The 23,897-nt window shown below is 47.7% G+C and overlaps 1 protein-coding gene across 1 annotated transcript; it reads right to left on the bottom strand.

Moving 5' to 3' along the window:
* Positions 1-7,044: 7,044 nt before the first annotated feature.
* Positions 7,045-23,362, bottom strand: MTHFSD (methenyltetrahydrofolate synthetase domain containing). Its single transcript, XM_059481221.1, has 8 exons — positions 23,234-23,362; positions 21,809-21,922; positions 20,518-20,631; positions 17,969-18,059; positions 17,101-17,213; positions 16,765-16,890; positions 8,170-8,310; positions 7,045-8,070 (listed from the first exon to the last, which is right to left on the bottom strand). The coding sequence occupies exons 1-8, from the start codon at positions 23,360-23,362 to the stop codon at positions 7,792-7,794; spliced, it is 1,107 nt and encodes a 368-aa protein (XP_059337204.1). The 3' UTR covers positions 7,045-7,791.
* Between the last annotated feature and the right edge of the window lie 535 nt (positions 23,363-23,897).

Genomic DNA, 23,897 nt, shown 5'->3' with positions numbered 1-23,897 from the left:
GGACTTTGGGGGTACCAGGAGCTCCTTTGGAGCAGAACTTGCTGCAGCAGTTGTGTGGGGGTGAGGAGAAATCCCTGCAGAGGGATGGAAATGTCACACTGCAGAGCCTGAGCAGTGCAGGTGCCTGGAAACACTCTGAGATCCCTCTGAAAAACACAAGCATGGCTCTTGTCTCAACAATTATTCACCTGAAATCTGAAGGAGTGGTAGCAGGGGTTTGGTAATGCTTAGGAGTGGGGCAGCTTTCAGCACATGGATGTTTCTCTTTTTCCTCGGCCTTTTTTTGATCCCATTTCACTGCCCTGTGTTGTTTGCTTTATTCTTTAAGGAAAGGTAAACCTGGCTTGGCTCAAAGTGTGGGATGGGGGGGGTGATAACAATCTGTGTGACTTAGACACCTCTAGAGGTGGCACATTTGGGGGAAAATTTGTTTTGTGTCTTATCTCCCAGAGCAGGAGCTGTGGTTTGTGCCTGGCATATGCTGGAAAGTTCTGGAGCAGGAGAACCAGGGGGATCAAAGGCTCCAGGTAATCCCTGGGAGACAAAATGTTGGGAACATCAATTCTGTCACACAGAGGAGCCCAACAGACACTTGGTTGAGGTTTTTTAGAACTTCTGCTGAGTTTTTGGCCTGTGCTCCTGTTGTTTTCCAAGGGGGTGGGAACGACCAGTCTATGAGGAACCATCTCTGCCTTGCCATCTGCAAAATGTGGATGTTCCTGGGGCAAAATTCTGTGAAAATTCTGTATAAAAGTTCTCATTGGTGCCTTGTCTCCCAGAGCAGGAGCTGTGGTTTGTGCCTGGCAAGTGCTGGGTACCTTGATGGAAAGTTCTGGAGCAGGAGGACCTGTGGGATTAGAGCCACCCTGATGTTCCAGGTATCAAGATCCCCATTGGGAACATCAATTCTGTCACACAGAAAATCCAAGGGAGGCTTGGTTAAGGCTTTTTAGAACATTTGCTGAGTTTTTGGCCTGTCTCCCTGTTGTTTTCCAAAGGGTGGGGATCACCAGTTGCCTCCAGTCTATCAGGAACCATCTCTGCCTTTCCATCTATAAAATGTGGATGCTCTTGGGGCAAAATTCTGGGAAAAAAAAAAATCTTTGGTGCCTTGTCTCCCAGAGCAGGATCTGTGGCCTATCCCTTGGCATACCACGGTGCTGGGTACCTTGATGGAAAGTTCTGGAGCAGGAGGACCTGCGGGATTAGAGCCACCCTGATGTTCCAGGTATCAAAATCTCCATTGGGATCACTTATGTCACAAAGAAAAGCCCAACAGAGGCTTGGTTGAGGCTTTTTGAGAGCTTTGGCTGAGTTTTTGGCCTGTCCTGCTGTTGTTTTCCAAATGAGCAGTTGCCTCCAGTCTATCAGGAGCCATCTCCGCCCTCCCCTCTGTAAAATGTGGATGTTCCTGGGGCTGCAGCAGAGATGGAGCAGAGATAGATCCATATCCTGAACTCATTTCTCCCAGGCACTTCAGTGGGATGCCCAGCCCAGAACAATGGCAGGATACACGACCCTAAACATTTCTGCAGGGCTTTGAAAAGATGAAAAGCAGAGATTTTGCTACCTATGTCAGAGGAGGGCCGGGGAAACGTTGCATGATGTTTACAGCAGCCATCACGGACATTACACATGGGAACATGGGAAACGCTGCCCTTTTCTGGGAGGCAGATAATCTTTAAGAGATGGCAACCAGGAAATCAAAGCCTTTGGTACACAGCAGCCTCCCAAGCAGGGGGGTTTGCCTCAGGAACGTGGCCGTGGCCACAGATGTTTCCTCCAGAGGCTGAAGTGCTGTGAGGGGCTGTTCCTTGGGAGGAACCGGAACGAGAGAAATCCCTGCACACGCTTTTCCTCCCCCTCCTCACCCCCGGGAAAAATATTTCCAATTTTTCAATGGAAATATTCCCCTAAAAGCCATTTGTTTCTCCCTTTGGAGCAGTAGATGATGAAATTTTAAAAAAGCAAACACAAAATAAAGACATGATTTGGAGACAGTGTTTAACCATCCCTCTCCTGAGTGGTTTTTTATTGAGATAATGGGATAAAACCTCTGTCCTTCCACAGCACTCCTGAAGTGCTGTTCCTCTGGAGGAACCAGAACAAGAGAAATCCCTGCACACACTTTTCCTCCCCCTCCTCACCGCTAGGGAGAATTATCACAGCCCTGGATTTTCCAATGGAAATATTCCCCTAAAAGCAGTTTGTTTCTCCCTTTGGAGCAGTAGAAGATGATGAAATTTTAAAAAACCTAACACAAAATAAAGACATGACTTGGAGACAGTGTTTAACCATCCTTTTCCTGAGTTTTTAAATTGGGATAATGGAATAAAACCTTTGTCCTTCCAGGCTGCTTGTTGGGAGGGGATCAGGGCGATGCTGGGCCTGGATGCGAGATCCAGGAAAAAGCCTTGATGGTGAGAGATTTTCTTCTCCCCTTTTCTTTCCCTGGAAACAAACAGTGTGTGAGTGCTGTAACTCAGAGCCTGCCCAGCAAGGCAGCTTGTTTACTGTTGTCTTTGGTGGCTTGAAGCTGTGTGGCCTTGTCCCCGTTCCAGGAAATGCATGGACACGGCCGGCTGAAGGAAAACCCTCACGCCTGTGCAGTTTGGGGTGGCACAGAGCCACCTCAGCCTCATTGTTAGCAGATTCCAGCCCAGCCTCGCTGCTCTGCGCCACACACCACGCTGGGACTGATGGCCTCCAACAAAATCCCTCTCCAAAGTCACCCTGTTCTCCCTCACGGAGCTGGCGGAGGCTCCATCCACCCCATGTTGGTTTCTCTCTGCATTTCTCCCACAAATGAGGGTAGGGAGAAAGGGAGAATGGTCCTGGGAAGGTCACATCGCTCATGGAACACCTTGGTGGTCACTGCTGGTCCCAAACCCAGCCCCAGGGGTTCACTCCAGACCAGCATCTTCCCCCAGTGAACCTCAGAAAGAAGGGAGAGAAGCAACAGCAGCTCAACAGCAGCATCCCAAATGTCTGTGCCATGAAAGGAGCTGGAAAGAATGTGCCTGGCCACATGACAGGCCAGGCCATTGGGCTGTGCAGAGAACAGAGAGCCCTCAGTCTGAATTATTGGGAACAAAGTTGGCTCAGGAAAGCATTTCCCATTGTACTGCTGAACGTTTCTGCTCATCACACAGCTCTGCTGCTGCTGCTGCACCCAGGGCTGGGCTGGGGATCACTGCACTCCCCGTTAAAAGCAGAGCAGAGATCCATCAGTGTGGGATCTCAGCACCTCAGGATGGAGGTGCAGAGTGGCCAAGAACACCCTTGGGGGGCTCGGGAGTCCTGGAACGTTGCCAGAAGTGTCTGGTGGCTGCACTTTGATCCGACACAGGAGACGACACCTGTATGAGGATGGGAGGAATTCACTGGGTGAATGGTGAAGGGATAAGTTAATTAGAGTGTAAAACACAGGGTTTAGGATTTCTGTACAGGGGGGTCTAAAGAAGTAAGATGGAGGAATTGGGGCGTGTCCTGTCCTTCTTCTTCTTCTTCTTGGCCTCCATCTTCTGTGGTGATGGTGGCACTTTGGGATTGGTTATTACTAGAAGTGCACCGGTTAATAAGGGTAGAAGGTATTGGGGAAAAATGATAAATATTGTACACGTAACTTCGGGTATAAAGATAAGTGACCGCCCGGGGGCTCGCAGTGTGCTCATGGCTGGCTGCTGTGCAGACCTCTGTCGGGCTGAAAGAAAATCTTTTAGATAAACAATTAATAAACACTGAGACCGAGACGAGATCAGAAGTCTCTCCTCGTCCTTTGAAGCGCCGGGCTCTTCAAGGCCATCCCTGGGCCTTTCCAGGCCTAAACAGCCTAGACAGAACATGAAATCTACACATCAGCAGCATTTCAGACCTTTCTGCAGCATCCAGGCACTGCCTTGCCCCTGCTGAAGATCTTCTGATGAGTTTTAAGCAGTAAAACTGAGTAAGGACGCCCCTGAGATGAGGCACATTTTGTGTCTTTGTGCACAGGTCACAGCTACAGCAGGCACAGTATGAGGAATTATGATTTGAGGAAATATTCTGCTCTTTCAAGGCTGTTTATTCACTCAGAAAATATTTCAGGCTGTGGATTTTATGGTTTGATTGTTGGTATCTTGTATCACAGGTCACAGCTACAGCAGGCACAGAATGAGCAATTATGATTTGAGGAAATATTCTGCTATTTAAAGGCTGCTCATTCACTCAGAGAATATTTCAGGCTATGGATTTTATGTTTTGATTGTTGGGATCTCAGTATCACACTACAGCAGGCACAGAATGAGGAATTATGACTTGAGGAAATATTCTGCTCTTTAAAGGCTGTTCATGCCCTCAGAGAATATTTCAGGCTGTGAATTTTATGGTTTGATTGTTGGTATCTGGCATAGCCTTGATCTAGGCCAAAGTAAAACATAGCAGGCTTCAATTCCTCGAGATTACTTATAAGATCAGAACTCAAGGATTCAATAAAATCTCCTGCACTTCAGAGTTTTGTGAAGTTACAGAAATCCCTCCTGTCTGCTCTAAGTGATGCCTTCCTGAGGCTGCAGAGAGCCTGGAACAATAGCTCTGACACAGGCACACTGCCTCATTCACTTTTTCTACACAATCTGCTGCTTCCTTTAGGGTCAGCCCACAAGAGAAAATCCACATCACACAGCTGCAGACACCAGAAGGCCATGCAGGGCTGTGCCTTGGCCATTCCTGTGTTTAATTAATTTCATTTATTCAACAGCAGTTTGGCAGCTGGCACTGAAATGTCTTTTAGCTGGAGAAGGTCAGCACCAAGAGCCCCATCCTGATTTCAGACAGGGATTTACTGACTGAGATGGCAGCACCTGAAAAACCTTGATATTTATTAATAACCTGATCAAAAATACAAAATTCTGCAGCATTTTTCCAATCCATTCAAAATGCTAATACGCTTACAGTAATTATTTTTTCTCCTAACCACAGTTCACAGAATCATAAAAGCTGGAAAAGAGCTCCAGGATAATCAAATCCAATCTGTGACCCATCCCCACCTTGTCAGCAGCCCAGAGCACTGAGTGCCAGCTCCAGCCCTTCCTTGGACAGCTCCACCACCTCCTGACCACCCCTTCCATGAAGAAATTCCTCCTGATTTCCAACCTGTTGCACAGCCCTAGTCAGCAACTCCTCATGGCATGGTTTGGAGTTTCACTCTCAGCTGGGAAAGGATATTGGGTAAATACAGCGAAAAGTGGCATTGAAACATGACAGAAACAAATGACAGGCTGGAAAGAGCCAAGGTTTTGGACACTGCTCACCTGTGGGTTCACCCAGAGCCACAACTGCAAACAGAAAAACATCCAGATGTTTGTCCAAACCAAGCTGGGCCCTGGCTGCAGGCTGGGCTGACAGGAAAGCAAGCAAAGTCACCACATTTACAGAACACACAAACAGATCTGCACTGAAACTCAAGATGGGAAGAAAGGAAAGAAGGTAGAGGATGTGATCCCCACAAATGGGACCAGAAAAGGGTCACACCTGAAATGCAACAGGGCAAGTTTGAGATGCTGGAAGTTTTCTTTGGGAGAGTCACTGGATTTTAACTGCTAAGGACACCTGGATATCTTCAGCAGAGCAAGAAATATCCCAGAGTGAAAAGGAACAGCAAATGATCTCTTTACTCAATTTGCCATCATTTGGAAGGGGCAGGCAGGGATGGATAATTATTTTTTTGCTTTTCTTTCCTCTGCTTTGGAAGCTGCTGATGCAGGGAGTGTGTTTGGGCAGTAACATAACCCTGGCTCTCAGCCTTGAATGCCAAGGGCTGCAATGAGACCCAGAGGGTTGTGCAGCCTGAGTTTGGGCTCAGTGATACTGGAAATCATTTGGAGCTGCACAAAGAATGGAATGGAACTCCTGATTTGTTCCAGATCCTTTGCTGACCTTACAAGAAGTTCACAGAATGACAGAATGGTTTGGGTTGCAAGGGATTTCAAAGATCATCTTGTTCCAGCTCCTGTGCTACAAACAAGGACTGTGAACAAGGACACCTTCCACCAAGCCAGGGTGCCCCAGCCCTGTCCAGCCCTGCCAGGGATCCAGGGGCAGCCACAGCTGCTCTGGGCACCTGTGCCAGGGCCTCAGCACCCTCACAGGGAACAATTCCTTCCCAAAGTCCCATCTAAATCCACTCTCTGGCAGTTTGAAGCCTTTCACTGGGTCCTGTCCATCCTATCCACTGTCCCTCTCCTTTGGGAGAAGGAGTCATTTCCATTTGGAAAGTGATGAGCTCACCCCAAAACCTTCCTCCAGGCTGAACAATCCCAACTCTCTCTACCTTTCCTCCCAGCAGAGCTGCTCCATCCCTCTGCCCATCCTGCTGCCTCCTGTGGTGCTCTTTGTCCTTCCTGTACTCCAAAGCTTTCCTTCAGCCCTTCCCTACAGGCCCACAAATGATGAGAACTTTATATTTAATACTGAATAAATGTCTGACCCTCAAGGCATAATAATCTGCTTAAAATACACTTCACAGTACTCCCTGGCTAAAAGAAAAAACTTTCCAACTCTTACTTAAAAAAAAAAAATCCATTTAGATGCTTACTTTGACTACGTGCCCAGCACCACTGGCAAAAGTGCTTCTGTTTAGAAAGGATGGCTGGGCCAAAATTTAACTTGTTTTTCAGGAATAGGAAACCCAAGAGGGAAAAAAAAAGGTAATAAGAGCCATAGCAGATAAATCATTATTGGCCATTCACTGGGAGGGAATGTTCATGGCCAGGACAGTGCCTGGGAGCATTTTCAGCTGGAGAAGTTGGGTGGTGATGCCTCATCTTCCTCACTGGGATGTGAAAGAGCATCAGGGATGGTGACAAAGCATCAATCTCCAGCAAATTCCCAAAGAATTCCATGCCAGACTGAGCACCAACAAGCTCTGACCATGGTGGGCCTGCTTTCCATTTTAATAATAATAATAATAATAATAATAATAATAATAATAATAATAATAATAATAATAATAATAATAATAATAATAATAATAATCATAATCATAATCATAATGTTATTTCACAGAGGCAAAGTAATCACATCCCATGAGAAGAGACAATCAGGAAAAGCAGCTGAATTATAGAATTATACAGCTAAATTATAAAATTATATAGCTAAATTCTAAAATTATAATTTTATAATTATCTGATCCACCAGAAAAGCAGTTTTGGGGAAAAGCAAAGAAAATTGGGATTTGAAATTAGTATTTGTTTTCCTCTGAAATAAGAAATATAAGGTTTATCAAGGGCTGATTTAGCCAAAAGCTGAGAAACGGTTCCCATCTTTCCCACCTGGTGTTACTAGCTCTCACTAGAGCTAGAACTAAGCCAGTGTCTCCACAGCTACTCTGCAAGGCACAAAAAGCATAATCTCTCTCTCTCTCAGGTCATTTTTATAAAAAATAAATTGAAAACTTCTAACAGGCAAAGCCCATTTTTCAGTAAACAGAATTGTTATCCTCAGGACAGAATTCCTGCTGCTGCCTTTTAACCTCACAGGTATCAAGGGGCAGGGCTTTAAGCCAGGCTTAACAAAACCACTAAACAGCACCAAAACCAGAGTGTGGGTACTTTGTGGGCAATTATTTATGGAGAAATGGCTCCTCTGCCACTTGTGGGGACAAACCTTTGCATGTCCATGTGTGGAAGTGAAGAAAGTTTGTGCAGAAATTTGGTTTTGTTAAACCTGACAGTTACAAAAACCTTAAAACTTCAGGTTGGTTTCTCACAAAACAATGAAAACACCTTTTTTGTGGGTTTTTCCCCTCCATACTCATTTGTGGGTATTGATTTCTCCTTGCCCTTTGTCCCTGTGGCTCTTGGCCAGCTCCACTCTCAGGGCATTGCCCCCAAGGCTCAGGCCCTGCAAGGAGGACAGAGCTCTGTGTGCAGCCCCCTGGTCCCTGTAGTCCAGGAAAGCTCTGTGCTGTGCCCCCTGCCACTTGAGGGCAGCAGGAAGCACCTGCAGCTCCCTCAGGGCACTTTTCAGCTGGCTCACCCTCAGGCTGCCAGGCAGGTTCCCCACGTACACAGTGGTGGTTGTGTCAGACCCCTCAGATTTGGGATTTACAGATTTGGGATTTACACATTTGGGATTTACAGATTTGGGATTTACAGGGTCACCCCATGGCTGGGGATTTGCAGCCATCACCTTCCTGTCTGGAATTGCTGCTCTGCTGGTGTTTGCCAGGGCTGGGTGTTCATCTTGGAGGGTGACATCCTTGCCAGCCTGCTTCTCCCTCCAGCGAAGAGTCTTTAGGATGGGGATTTTTCCCAGCATCTCAGAGCTGACCTAAAAAGGAGGAAGATGGATGTAATTATTGTAAAAGGATTTCTTGCCTTCCAGAAAAAGATTATGCTGTTTGTGCCACAAAAAGAGAGGAACCTTATTATCCTCCTGCCATGCAGACAGCCAGAGCATTCCAAATGTCCCTAATTGCTGCTCTGATTGGGAAGGCTCCCTAAATACACACTCAGGACAAAAATAAACATCAGTGACTCCTGAAGTGAGCAGCACAACGTGGATCCAGCAGGCAAATCCCAACCAAAGGCAGGAATATTCTAATGTGACATTTATTTACCTCAGTGCTTTCAGATCTGCATTCTCCTTGTTCTCCCTCTGTGTTTGCTTTGACTGAGAGCCTGTGCTCCTGCCCTGGCAGAATCCTACACAATCCTTGTCTTGGCAGAATCCTACACAATCCTTGTCCTGCCAGAACCCTACACAATCCTTGTCCTGGCAGTACCCTACACAATCCTTGTCCTGCCAGAACCCTACACATTCCCTGGCCTGACAGAATCCTGCAGAATCCTTGTGCTGTCAGAATCCTACACAATCCCTGGCCTGGCAGAATCCTACACAATCCCTGCCCTGGCAGAATCCTACAGAATCCCTCCCATAACAATCCCTGTCCTGGCAGAATCCTACGTAATCCCTGCTCAGGCAGAATCCTACAAAATCCCTGTCCTGCCAGAATCCTACACAATCCCTGCCCTGACAATCCCCCTCCCTAACAGAATCCTACACAATCCTTGTCCTGACAATCCCCTGGCCTGACAGAACCCTACACAATCCCTGCCCTGGCAGAATCCTACACAGTACTTGTCCTGACAGAACCCTACACAATCCCTATCCTGGCAGAATCCTACACAAACCCTGGCCTGACAGAATCCTACACAACCCCAGCCCTGGCAGAAGCCACCCCAACCCAGCAGACCCTTCCATCCTGCAGGGCTCCTGGTGCTCTCTTGCCCCAGCACAGGAAATCCCTGGCTGGCTCACACAATGGAGGAGCTGCAGCAGGAGCGTGCCTTGGAGCAGGGTTCCTGCGCATGTGGGCCCAGCTGGAGGCACATCCCCTGCTTGGGGCACATCCCCTCTGTGCCACCCGACCTCCCACGGCACCCACAGCTCCTCAGACCCCACAGGGAAGTGCTGGGACACTGCACTCACACTGTGAGTTTGTTATTGCTGCCATCCATCCATCCATCCAGGCCTGACCCAAAGAGCTTTTCTGGAAGGGCTCTTCCTCTCAACAGCTGAACCCCATCCATGTGAGGCATGAGATGCCCCAGGCTGCACTCAGGCACTGGCAGGAAATGCAGTGGTTCCCCAGCTCATGTGGTTGAGCTCTTGGCTTGCACACTGAGCTTGGAAAGAGGAGGAATTCCTGCTTGGCTGCTGGACAAGCCCAACATCCATCAACACCAGCTCCAATGCTGAAATGTAGGGAGCAAAGCAGAGCCTGAGGAGGCAATGCCTGAGCTAGCAGAGACCCAGGATGTGAGAGGGCACCGTGAGCAGGCTGGGCTGGAGCAGCACCAGTACATCCCAGTATGCCTGCAGAGCTCCCAGTTCAGACCTCACTATGGGAATTAAATACCCAGAGCCTCTGGATTGCAGCTCAGACCTCACCATTGGAATTAAACACCCAGAGCCTCTGGATTGCTGCTCCTGCAGTTCCAGGCACAGCCAGCCTGTGTCTGCACAGCATCAAGCTCAGCTCCCTGGGGACACAAACCCAGCCCTGAAGTGACTCGAGGAACAGCCAAGGCAGGGTGGGGGCAGTGTCAGGATGAGGTGACAGGCAAGTCACTCAACAGCATTCTCTTCATCTTCTGAAGAGCAAACAAGCAAGGTTTTATTTCAGGCTGGAACTAAATAAAACCACGATTTCCATAAAGCCTGGCTAGCTCTGCTAACTCAACATCAAACAGCAAGGACTTGCTCCAGGAGCCTCCTCACTCACAAAGGTGCAGAGCATTTCCACATTTTACAGAGTTATTACTCTGTGGATTCTGGGGCTGATTTGTTTTTCTCAGCCAAGAATTCCAAGTGCTGTGTTTGACAGCAAACCCCCTTCCCTGAGTGATACAACATCAAACCAAGGGCTGAAGGATCTCACTTTGTTTGTACTGGCCAACAATGAAGAAGGTTTGTTGTCCTCTGTCAAATTTCCATGTGAAATGGAAGCTCTATGCTAATTAAACCAAACAGGAAAAACATTTTTCTGCTCTCATGCAACCCAATCACTCCTGGCCCCAAAGCACAGCCCAAGAACTGCTCCTTTCATCCTGAAATTAAACTCAGTTGCCAAGGCATGGCTTGGGTGTTTGGTTAGAAAGGGAAATGCCACCAAGGGCAAACCCTCAGGGCTTTGGAGATTGGGGAATCAGAGATGGGCACTGAGAGGATCAACCCTGGAATTCCCAGGACAATCCAAGGGCAGGATTTAGATAATGCAGGGAACAGCACAATCTCCAAGGGACTTCCACCAGGCACCTCCTCTCACTACAGAGATTTTGGCATCAGCTGCAGCTCTTGGAGCTGCTGTTTCAGGCTCCTGGCAGCCTCAGGAAGATGCAGTGACAACAGCGTTTATGTTTTAGGAGGAACTTCTGCACAGAAAGGGAGATCAGACATTGGAATATCTGCCCACGGTGGAGTCCTCATCCCTGGAGGTGTTTATGGAAAGACAGGACATGGAACTCAGCAGTCTGGTCTGGGATCTGTCACAGGTTGGACTTGATGATTTTGGAGGTGTTTTCCAACCTCAGTGATTCTGGGATTTTTGTAAGGGCTATGAACTCTTTTCTTTAAAGTTCTGATCAAACCCCACCATGAAGTGATTCTGTCATTGCCTCAAAATCCAGCCCTGTGCAGGCACAACAGCAACAGACCTTCACCAAAGCAACAAAGGCAGCTGATTTAAGACTTTTTTCTTTTGTATTAGCAAAGATTTGTAAAAAACATTAGACAAGTTCTGCCACTGTCAGCTGACACCCTCCTGTCACAAGAGGCACAGGGATTTACCTTAAGGGCTTTTTTCTCTGGGTTCTAGGAGAACACTTCAGCTGGACCAAACCTTCTAAACCCTTCCTTGTTTTCTCTCATTTTTATGCCACTGAAAGGCAGAAACTCCATTTGGGGTTTCAATTCAACAAATAAATCCATTGGGGTTTTGGGGTTTTTGAGTGTGAGAACTAAAAGGGCAAAGGGGGCAGTGGGTGGCAGGGGAGAGGAAAAAGCTTGTTCTGCTCTGTTGCAAGAGAGCAAACAAAAGAACCTCGTGATAGCACAATGTGTTGCTAATTACAATGATGCTAAAAGTTCCTTTTGTCCTGTGAGCTGGGGAGGATTGCAAGGATTTATTTCCATGTGGAGAGAGGCCAAAGATATTCCTCCTCTCTTTCAACAAGCTGCACACTTCTGGGATGGCTGATCAGTCCTCTCTAACCTTGCTCATCCTTATTCCTGTCCCTGCCTACTGCTTTAGGCTAAGCCAGAATTTAGGGACATTCCAGCCCAGGTCTGGTTGATCCATCTCTGTGAACATTGGCAAACCCAGCATTGGAAGCTTCCCCCATCCCTTTAAAACCAAGGCCAAACCATTTACTGATGTTTTGAAAGCTTGGATTGAGTGTTGGGATTTAGCTTTGCTAGTGAAACCAAAGCTGAAGAAGTTCCCTGTCATCCCCTGACCACCAACTCCCGGAGCAATTCCACACTTCAGCCCTCTGGGGTTGGCCAAAGAAATGCTCATGGGTCTGTGCCATAAACTATTCCCTATTATCCCCTGACCACCAATTCCCAGACCAATTCCACACTTCGGCCCTCTGGGGTTGGCCAAAGAAATGCTCATGGGTCTGTGCCATAAACTCTGAAGTGATTTTGATTAAAAATAACCCCACCAAAGCAAATTAATCATTTAATAATCCCTGCCATGGCTGGGAGAGCCTTGGGGAAAGAGGACAGCAGGCTGGATAAATTCTTCTGACACACAATTACTGGGAAAGGAGCTGAGGAGGGAAATGTGGCCCCTTTCTGACAGAAACCTGAGGGAAAAAAAAGTCCTGGATGCTGAGTGCACTTAACCCACAGCATCCATGGCTATGACACCTGGTTTGACCCCAAAATGTGGTGGCAGATGGATCCTGCAGCATCCCTGCTGGACACCAGGGCTCTCCTCATCCTCTGCTATCCCAGACCTCTGATCAGAGCCATTTCCAATATTCTGCTGTGGAGAATGAAGGATGTGTTTGTCCTGGGTCAGAGTGAGAAATGCTGACCCCTGAGGCAGCCAGGGCAGGGCAAAGAGCACTGAGACCTCCCTGGAGTGAGGGATGGGATGGGATGGGATGGGATGGGATGGGATGGGATGGGATGGGATGGGATGGGATGGGAGGCTGTCCTTATCCTGCTATTTCATTCTGCTCCTCATCTCACTGACACAGGAACACCTGGATCTTGTGAGCCCCCACCTGGAATCCTGTGCTCAGCTCTGGTGTTCCCTGCAGCAGAAAACCATGGAATGTTGGATTGAGTCCAGAGGAGGCCATGAAGTTGGTAGGAGGACTGGGACACCTCAGTCCCCCTCCCAACTGCAGCTGTTCAGCCTGGAGACATCCCAGCACCTTCCAGGATCTGAATGGGCTCCAAGAAAGCTGGAGAGGGACGGTGACATCGGTGACAGCACAAGGGGAATGGCCTCAGAATGGAAAAGAGCAAAATTTAGTTTAGATATAGAGAAGGAATTGTGCCCTGTGAGGTGGGGAGGCCCTGGCACAGGTGCCCAGAGAAGCTGTGGCTGCCACATCCCTTGGGGACATTTGGAAGTGTCCAAGGCCAGGCTGGGGAGCACTCAGGGACAGTGGAAGGTGTGCAGGGGCTTGGAATAAGATTCTCTTTCAAATCCCTTCCAACCCAACCCATCCCATGATTTTAAGATGGAGAGTGATGCTGCTGCCCTGGCAGGCTGCAAACAGCACCCAACACCTCCAGGGCTGCAGATCCACCAAGTGGGCAAAAGTGCTTGCAAGGTTCATCCTCAGAGGCCTCTGGCCCCAGATTGCTCAAAACCTCCAGCACAGACCCAAATTCTTGTGCTGTGTCCCTTTTTCATGCTGTGTCCTCGTTTCCAGGAGCTCTGAGCAAACAGGGATGTGTGGCACAGACAAGGCCAGCACAGCAAGGCCAGCACAGTTGAACATTTTATCGTTCATTTGCACAAAATGTCCAAATATGTGCACACAACCCAAGGGCACATGGCTGGGAGCTGGCAGCCTGCTGGTGTCCCTCAGGAGAAACTCGTGCAGCCCACACTGGGAATCCATCAGGGCATTCTGGGGACTCTGCAGCGAGGCTGAGCTTTGCAAAGGTGCTGAGATGTGTGAGCAGGTGTGGAAACATTCCCTGCCCCAACCATCCCAAAATCCACACCAAAACAAAGCCCTGCCTACACTGGCTGCAATTTGCCAGCTTGGATGGGTGCATTTTTTGAGCTTTCCTTTCCAGATGTTTTATCACACACCCAAAGCTGTTGTTTGTTGTTTCCCTCTCTGCCACTGGGATTCCCCCCCAGTTCATTTCATTTCATTTCATTTCATTTCATTTCATTTCATTTCATTTCATTTCATTTCATTTCATTTCATTTCATCTCATTTCATGAAAATTCTTTTCCTACTCCTACAAAATCCTCAGCAAAAGAATTATTTCAAAGCCAGAAGGAAATACTTGCTAAAATTTAGTGATTTTTCCACCAACTACTCTCCTTTCCCTTTTCACGAACTCAAACATTTTAATTTGTCCGCACAGTTTCAATTTAAAATAAGCACAGCACAAATAACTTGCTAATTGGGACAAATATAATAGCCAGTGTCCCAGATAAAGATCACAGTTACCCATAGAAAATATTAAATGAGAAAGCAAGTAGCTTCATGAATTTAGAGTTCCCAGAAACAATGGGTTGGATTTTCATGACAGATGAAGCCAAATAATTCTCCACTGGCATCCAAATAAAGTTCTCCAGAGTGCTCAGCTCTCAGCAGCTCCTGCTGCCCTCCAGTAACTCAAATTGATGTCCCAAACCTCTGACCTCAGAGAGACAAAAGTTCCACAAACACCCCCCAGCACTGGGGATGTTGAAGTGTTTCTGGAGTGCCTGATAATGATTCTTTGGTGTTGATGACGTTGTGGCTCTTCCACTTCCTTGGAAGTCTTTAAACAGCTCAGAACACACAAAAGCACTCCAGGAAAATGCAGCAGCTCCTTCAGCATGGATTTGTTTGCTGGGTGAGCTCCTCCTTCCCTTCCCTTCCCTCTGGAGCTGAGTGTGCATTACTGACAGCACATCCCCACAACAACCCTCAGCTGCAATCCCATATTTGCAAACACCTGGATTTCAAACCCCTAAACATTGTCCAGCCCTGCTCCCCAAGGATCAGCTTTTTTTAAACAATGGATTTTCCACCTCACAGGTCCTCACAATGAAGTTAAGCTACTCAGTGTTGACAAAAGCCCGTGTTTACAAGTGGATGATTTATTTACTCACTGCCTCTTGGTTCATTTCGTTTTGCTCTGAGGAACAGGAATGCACCAGCAAAGCCAGGATTTGAAGGAGAAAAGGATGGAGAGAAAATGATGGAGAAGTAGCCAGGAAAATCCAAAGGACAAACACTGAAATAGCCCCTATCAAATGCTGCCTTTTTCACACCCTGTGATTAACCAGACCTCCCACCTCCAAACCCCTCTGTGCAAAAACTGAACACCACACACTAAATAAATGTCACTCATTTCCCTGGGGACAATGGTAATTTCTGCTTCATGCAGACACCACACTTTGTTCTGATCCCAAAAAGACTGAGAAGTGATGATTATCCCTGGTCTTCTCCAATATTCCTATTTAATCCATACAGCTCCAAACAAAAGGTGTTAAATCAACACTGAAATATTCAAATAAAGGGTCAATCCATGCTCCATTCTCAGTGAAAGCTGCAGAAAATTCAGTTTCTGCTAAAGGCACAAAAAAAGAAATAAAAAAGTGTCAGCAAGGCCACTTACTGAGAAGTCTGACACCAAGGCAGACAAACTGATCAAAAATATGTTGGCAAGATGGATGGAGCACAAGGGGTAGGCCTTCAACACAATTACATTCAATAATATCCTAAAAAAAAATTACAATTCAAAAATAATTCAATGGAAAAAATGCACTAGGGCAGACAGAGCTGTTATTTATTTATTTATAACCTCAAATCCTCAACCACAGGCAGGGTAAAATGCTCTCCCACTTCTGGAATAAAAATAGTCCTGGCTAGAATTTGTTTGTTGTAGATACATTACCTAAAGAAATTTAACTCTTTCAGCTGGTTGGTAAATTTTAACAAATTTTGATTTCCTTCCCTGGGAGTATTCCCTTAAAATTGCTCAGTTTCTGTAAGATGTGGGTGCACAATTCCTCATTTCAGCATTCCTGCTGTACTCACTCATGCAGGACTGGGTCTGCTCCCTGACTGGATGATTTCAGAAATGAAAATCCAATGACAAAGAAAAAGCTTTCCCAGCAGGAACCTCCAGTAAAACAATTCACTCCAGGCTTTCCTGAAACTACTTGGGAAGCTGAGGAAGTTTCTGACTCTGGGCAGGGGGAAAAGGCCAATCCATAACAGAATTACCAATAAATAAAGATTCATGTTTAAAGTCTCTCTTCTTCCACCTGAAATTGAGCTGCAGCCACCGATTTATCCCTGGAAAGTGAATCCACTGCAGGAACAGCAATGTACCAGCAGCAGGTTGTGTTTCCCCTTCACAACCAGAGCAGCACAGACTTTACCCACCAGTCCCACCCCTGGGACACTTCAGGATGGGGCAGCGCCTCCTGATAACCCATGGATACAGCAACCTCAGATGGAGGGAAATATCTCCTCACCATTACCCCTAAAACCCCACTGCCCACAGAGGCTGCTGCTTTGTTTCACCTGACAAATACATCTGCTGTTTTACCAAATATTTCTAATTTTTAAAATTGTTTCTATATAAAAATGGGGGGTTTATCAGCAGGTTATTGGTACCAGTAAACCACCAACAGCAAAGGTTTAAGATTTGATTGAGATTGAATGTGGTTTGTGCCACCAGCAGCAAAGATTTAAGATTTAACTGGATTAAACTGAACTTGGTTTGTGCCACCAGCAGCAAATATTTAAGATTTAACTTGATTAAGATTGAAATTGATTTGTGCCACCAGCAGCAAAGGTTTAAGTTTTAACTGGATTAAATCGAACTTGGTTTGTGCCACCAGCAGCAAAGGTTTAAGTTTTAACTGGATTAAACTGAACTTGCCTTGTGCCACATTATTCCCTGAGGTTTTGTTAAACTGAACTTGCCTTGTGCCACATTATTCCCTGAGGTTTTGTTAAACTGAACTTGCCTTGTGCCACATTATTCCCTGAGGTTTTGTTAAACTGAACTTGCCTTGTGCCACATTATTCCCTGAGGTTTTGGTCGTTTGCAATGGGTCTGGATGGTCCTGGTCGGAGTGAGGATGTAATCCACAGTTAAATCATGGTCACCCAGCAGCTCCTCTGCTATGTCAAGCACCTACAAGGCAGAGATTTGGTTAAGTAGCTAAAAACAAACTCCCTAAAGCTGTGCCCCATTCCTGATGTCTTGTCACATGAAAATCCATCAAAGACAATGGGAAGGAAGATGCCAAACCAGCTTCATTCCATGTCTCCTCTGCACACAGAGCAGAAGTGTCCCAGAGCTCCCTCCCAGCTGCACAGGGGACATCTGAACATCTCAGCTCACCTGGCAGTCGTGCACAATGGTGACCACAGGTGTGTCCTCCTGCACTGCCCCCATGGACACCATCATTGCATATTCCATGTCTGCATAACCTTCCCCTTTGCCAATTCTCCAGCCTAAAGCACAGAAAAGTGTGAAAAATAAAAACCCCAAACAGCACAGTGGAAAGTTGTTAAAATGGTGTAATTAACCCAGCAGTCTGCAAGCTGTAACTCTGGAAAAAATCAGATCAGCAACTCTCACAGAGTGCAGCTTTCCTTGAAATCAGCACTGAAATGAAATAAAAAATCAGTTTTTAATGACTTCTAAAAGATCCCAGAAGCTTCCCATTCAGAATAAACAAATTCAATGTAATTAACCCAGCAGTTTATTTAGCAATTGTATTTAGAACCTTCTATTCATGTCCCACACAGGTTAATGTGGGTAAAGAGGAGTCTGGGTCACATATAAAAACTGTGTTATTTTAGGCAAGGGATAAAGTCAGTGGAAAATTTTCAGCACCAGGTGGTTTCCAAAATACTAGAAAATGCAAAATCTGATCCCCAAATAGGCCCTGAATCAGCAGGTCTAACACAAGGCCTTTCACACAGCCTGTGTGAGCAGAGCAGATCTGTGACAGGGAGCCTGCTTGGATTCCTTCAGAACACAAAGAATTGCTTTCCTCAAGAAAAAAAACCACTGAAATAGCCCCAGAACATCTCTGAGGCCAGGGCTGTGTGCCCCCTGCATCCCGAGGCACCCCTGCTTCCCTGGCAGCAGGGATTGGGCACACACAGGGGCAGAAGCCAAGGCCACAGCTCAGCTGCAAGGAGAAATCTGGCTCTGCCACTGGGCTGGGATTTGGGACTTTCTGCTGCAAGTTTCTCCTCACCTTTTTCAGAGACAGCCACTGACCCCACAACAACCAAGTCCACTTGTGCTTTGCTATCCAGCCCCACAGGCACGCTGAAGTCTCTCACACCCTGCAGGAAAAAACAACATTTGAGGTTTGCAGAGGACACGATCTTCCAAGGACTGAGGCAGAAATCCAGGGTACTTTGATAAATCCCAGTAACTGCCCACGTTTCCAAGTGTCTCTTCCATGTTTAGCCAAGCTGTACATGTCTGGGAAGTTATCCCCCAGGGAATCCTAGAATAGATTCCCTACTAGAGTGACAGGAATTTTGGCACACTGCAAGGAGAGCTGAGGGAGGTGGGCACTTTTAGAGGCAAAGTTTTTTATTTAGGATCAAAAGCTGATATTTTGAAACTTTTTTTTTGGAACTCTGTTCCTAAAAATGAGGACAAGTGACACTTCCTATTTACACTTCCCTACTCTACTAAAAGCCTGAGGAATACCAGAGCACTACAAATGCTTCAATTAATTCTGAAATACAAATCACAAAGTTAATTGAGACACAGACAGCTACAGCACAAAGAAATCTGGAGTTACACAAAGTGATACAATTTTTTTTTTCCTCTCCTCTCTCCTTGTTCAACCCCACCCACTCCCCTTCAATCTGTTCTCATCTTAACGAAAATTCTGCCCAGATTGCAGAAATTAAAAATTATGTCTACTTGGGTTTTTAAATATCAGAGGTTTAGAATTATTTAAAATCCATCTTGTGATTCAATCACTCCCAATAACTGTGTACAGCACACTGCAAATGCTCCTCACACCAACTCAACTCGCTGCTAATTATAAATTAACAATATTAAAATCCCAATAAAGAGCCACACATTTTCTGTGCAGTGCAGAAAGCCCAAGAATTCAGTAATTTGTGGCTGACTATCAGCACTAACACCCATCAGGCACCTCCCAGCAGTGTGGTCGGGATTGTTTGCACAGTGCTTTGTAAATACAAACTGCCAACAGCATTTCTTCATTAGTGGGCTGGGGGAAAAACCAGACACAGGGTGGTAAGAGCCCAGATCAGACAGCAGGCCAAGAGAAAAGTCTCTTACAAAAGTGCTCTTCAGCCCTGAACAGCTTAATTAGTTAATGACTGCAATAGAACTCTCAACAAAGAAAGTCACTACTAATTACCAGCCTTTACAACCTCGGTTGTTTACGGGGTTGCTGCAGAACTTTATTGCCTTTAGCAGGAGATAAAGGAGGAAACAAATCCCTGTGGTAAGCTCTTCATGTTGGCTTTTCATGGCAAATAAAGATGTAAACGCTGCAGGGCTGTCTGGCCACAGCCCGAGGCTGTGCGGAGAGGTTGGAACACGAGAGGGCAGCAAGAGACCGCTGCAAAGCCGAAATCCCCGCGTGGCTGCATGCAAATGTCTCAATTCACGGCTCTCTGGGTCTTGGGTTCTGTAAAAAAACTCCATTTTCCTACCTGGTAACACCTAAGAGCACTAAAATATTCCCCAGAGGGCTCAGCAGCCCAAAACTGCAGGATGGAGGAGCATGAAGAAAGATCTAACTCACCTCAAGTTATGATTTTCCAAAAGACACTGAGAAATATCAATTGACAAATATCAATTCAAATCCCTTTCAACCCTGCTAAGACTGAATTTTCTCCTGATTTCAACATTATCAATGTACACAAAGCCAGGAATAACATCCTTACAGGAAGGTATTTCAGTTTTAGAAACCTCCAGCTGGTCCATGCTAAGCCCACACTGTCCCAAGGTTAACTCAGCCCTCCCTGATGCCTCAGTCCCACCTGAGACAGATGTAGCACATCTGCCAGACAGATGTGGCACATCTCCTCAGCACTTCCTTGGTTGAAGTTGGTAACTTTCCTACCTGGTAACACCTAAGAGCACTAAAATATTCCCCAGAGAGCTCAGCAGCTCAAAACTGCAGGATGGAGGAGCATGAAGAAAGATCTAACTCACCTCAAGTCATGGTTTTCCAAAAGACACTGAGAAATATCAATTTAAAACCCTTTCAACCTTGCTGAGACTGAATTTTCTCCTGATTTCAACATTATCAATGTACACAAAGCCAGGAATAACATCCTAACATGAAGGTATTTCAGTTTTAGAAACCTCCAGCTGGTTCATCCTAAGCCCACACTGTCCCAAGGTTAACTCAGCCCTCCCTGATGCCTCAGTCCCACCTGAGACAGATGTAGCACATCTGCCAGACAGATGTGGCACATCTACTCAGCATCTCCTTAGTTGAAGTTGGTAACTTCCCTATCTGGTAACACCTAAGAGCACTAAAATATTCCCCAGAGGGCTCAGCAGCTCAAAACTGCAGGATGGAGGAGCATGAAGAAAGATGTTACTCACCTTAAGTCATGATTTTCCAAAATCCACTGAAAAATATCAATACAGTCATGCTAAGACTGAATTTTCTCCTGATTTCAACATTATCAATGTACACAAAGCCAGGAATAACATCCTAACAGGAAGGTATTTCAGTTTTTCCAACTTCCAGCTGCTCCAAGGTTAATTCAGCCCTCCCTGATGCCTCAGTCCCACCTGGGATGTGGCACATCTCCTCAGCATCTCCTTGGTTGCACCTGGAGGGGGAACAATCCTGTTGAACAGCCCAGTCCTCAGACGTGGTGTGGGAACCAGCAAAGTCTTCCTTGCCTGAGGAACCACATGAGAAGGTTCATTTTATACTGAAGAAATGTTTTTATTGTCATACAGTAAAAACTACAGGGCCAAATATTTAACTTTTTATGTTGTTGATGGTGAAGTGCTTGTAAGATTAATTTCCTCCAATACAGGAAAATTCCACAAAAAGGTTTATTGAAGAAATAAAAGGTAAGACAGACATTTGAAGATATTTCAGGAGAAACCTTTAAAGACAATTCCTCCTTTACAGCTATGTCTCTAAATAGCTTTATGAGATAATAGTTTCAAAGTGACAAAGGGCAGGGTTAGGTGGGATATTAGGGAGAAATTCTCCCTGTGAGGGTGGGGAGAGAAGGTGCCCAGAGAAGCTGTGGCTGCTTCTGGAATGCCCAAGGCCAGGCTGGACAGAGCTTGGAGCAGCCTGGGATGGTGGAAGGTGTCCCTGCCATGGCAGGAGGCTGGAACTGAATTATCCTTCAAACCCCTTCCAACCCAAACCATTCCAGGACACTTTTTGATTTGAGGTGCACATAAACCCCTTGAAGATGCAGTGCCAGATGTTGCTGAGGTGAGCTGTATTTTCTCCTCCAGCCAGGTCTTGTGACTTCTCAGAGAACCCAGCACACCTGAGAGAGCCCAGCTACCCCAAATGGCATAAAATCAGCAGCATGGCTCTGAGGCAGTGTTGGAAACAGAAAAGTTTTAATGACAGGCAAAATAACAAAGCTCTTACAGAGACAGGGGGCTCTTGCTTCTGGTAAAAACACCCCACAAAAGGGATTATTTCCTTTGTTCTCTTCTTTTTTTAGTGAATTGCTTAGGCAGGACCTTTTGGCTTCTGTCAAATTTGGTATCCTGAGGTTTGAAGTGAAGACCCCTATGAGGTGGCTTTATACCAAATTGAGGAGAGAAATTTCTGGGCTTTTTAAGAACACAAAGGACAATTTGCTCACTCAGGGGACACATCCCAAGCCGTGCTGTTCCCTCCCAGCCTCTCCTCAGGGCTGCCTTTACCTGCAGAGCCGCCAGCCGGGCACCTTCCAGAGGTTTGTCAGGATCCACCTTCACCTCCCGTGCTCTGCTGAACACCTCCAGCTCCCTGAGAGAGCAGCAGGCCTGGAGGGAGCCCTGGCACAGGGAAGGAGCCAAGAGCAGAGGATTTGCACGTACTCTGAGCACTCTCACTTACTTCCAGCGTGAGGAAGCGGGCGTTCCTCTGGGGAGCATCGGGGTTTATTTTTACTGCTCGGGCAGCTCGGAACTGCTGCAAGCCCAGGAGCCTGGTGGCAGCGTGGGAGGAGCCCTGTTTGCATAAAATATCAGCTCACAGCAGAAATGGGTAATGAAGAACCTCTTGCCCTCTGGACAGGCTGATTTCTGCAGATTTTTTATTGAGGGGTGGCTAATTTTCTGTGAAATGTCCAGTGCCAGCTTGGACAGGGCTGGGAGGGGGATAGTGAAGGTGTTGCTGCTGAGGGAGCTTTAAATTCCCTTCCAATTCAAACAGAATCACAGAATCATGGAATCCCAGAATCACACAATCACAGAATAACGAGGTTGGAAGAGACCTCAAAGATCATCGAGCCCAACCCGTGCCCTCACACCTCAACCAGACTACAGCACCCAGTGCCATGCCCAGTCTTCTTTTAAACACATCCAGAGATGGTGATTTCAACACCTCCCTGGGAAGAGCATTCCAGAACTTTATTATTTTTTCGGTGAAATTTTTTTTCCTAATATCCAAACCGCTCTGTGGCTTGGGAATTGACAAGGGGGCTTTGTTTGCTTTCCTTCCAGGGCTGCTAGGTGCTGTCCAGGGCACTGGGCGGGCACTGAGGGGGAACTGGGGGCACTGGAGGGGAACTGGGGGAAAACTGGAGGGGAACTGGGAGGAACTGAGGGGAACTTGGGAGGATCTGGGGGGGGAATTGGGGGGCACTGTGGGAATTTGGGGGGAACTGGGAAGCACTGGGGGAGCATGGGGGGGGGGACTGGGAAGCACTGGGGTGGCACTGAAGGGCACTGGGGAGGAACTGAGAGCACTGGGGGAGAACCAGGGGGAAACTGGAGGGCACTGGGGAGGAACTGGGGGAAACTGGGGAGAACTGGGGGGCACTGAAGGGCACTGGGGAGGAACTGGGGAGAACTGGGGACACTGGGGGGGAATTGGAGGGCACTGAGGGGCACTGGGGAGGAACTGGAGGCACTGGGGGCGGCACTGGGGGAGAACTGAGGGGCACTGGGGAGGAACTAGGGGAGAACTGGAGGTACTGGGGGGGCACTGTGGGGGAGCTGGGGGGCACTGGAGAGCACTGGGGCGCACTGAGGGACTCTGGGAGGGAACTAGGGGTTCAGTGAGGGCATTGGGGGGCACTGGGGACACTGAAGGGACACTGGGGGGCAACTGCGGGCACTGGGGGGGGCATTGGGGGGGAACTGGGGAGAGCACTGGGGGCACTGGGGGGCACTGGGGGGGATCTGGGAGGGCATTGAGGGGGCACTAAGGGGGGGATCTGGACGGGCACTGGGGGGCACTGGGGGCACTGGGCGCCGCTCCCGGCAGAGCGAAGCAGGGAAGCAGCAGCAGGAGGACGCGGCCCAGCGCCGGCCGTACCTTGAAGTTGGGGATGCGGCCGCGCACGGGCCGCGGGAAGTCGGCCAGGCCCGAGGCCTCCAGGTGCTCCCACACCTGCTCCCGGATGTCCCCCTTGGAGCGGCCCGCTGGGGGCAGCGCCGCCGCCATCGCCGTGACGTCACCGCCATCCCGCACCCGCCCGCCGTGACGTCACCGCCATCCCCGCCCGCATGCCCGCTCCCTCCGCCGCGCCGTGACGTCAGCGAAGCCCCGCCCCTCACTAACTCATCACCGTGACGTCACCACCGCGTCTGCCCCTCAAAATAGTGACGTCACTGCCGAGAAACCAGGCCTCTCATAGTATCAGCGCTGAGGGGCGGAGCCTCCACCTTGGCCACGCCCCCGGCAGGAGCGCGGCGGCTACGGCGGCGCTGAGGGCTCAAAACGCCTCGAAGACAAAGTTGGGGAAGCGCCGTGAGGGAAGGTCGCTGAGGGCCCGATTTATTTACGGAATTAAACATTAAAAAGGCTGTGCTGGCGCACTAACGGGAGATTATACAAACATCACGGGCCTTCCATCACGTTTTATGGCTGGGAGTAAAATCCCACCCCTTTTTTTGTAAAAATATCCCTCACATTAGTTGATTTTCCATTTAGAACTGGCCGGTGGTGAATAAAACAATGTCCAGCCTCTACGTGGGTT

Source organism: Ammospiza nelsoni, chromosome 13 (genome assembly GCF_027579445.1).
Source record: "Ammospiza nelsoni isolate bAmmNel1 chromosome 13, bAmmNel1.pri, whole genome shotgun sequence".
NCBI classification, from domain to species: Eukaryota; Metazoa; Chordata; class Aves; order Passeriformes; family Passerellidae; genus Ammospiza; species Ammospiza nelsoni.
Note: the sequence above shows the minus strand (reverse complement) of the source record. Positions and strands in the feature narration are given on the sequence as shown.

Coding starts and splice junctions, on each gene's coding strand:
- MTHFSD (XM_059481221.1), bottom strand. CDS start 23,362: ATGGCGGCGGCGCTGCCCCCAGCGGGCCGCTCCAAGGGGGACATCCGG. Junction 18,060..20,517: donor GGAGATGTGCCACATCCCAG/GTGGGACTGAGG, acceptor TTTTTCCTGCAG/GGTGTGAGAGACTTCAGCGT. Junction 17,214..17,968: donor AGTGGCTGTCTCTGAAAAAG/GTGAGGAGAAAC, acceptor TCTGTGCTTTAG/GCTGGAGAATTGGCAAAGGG.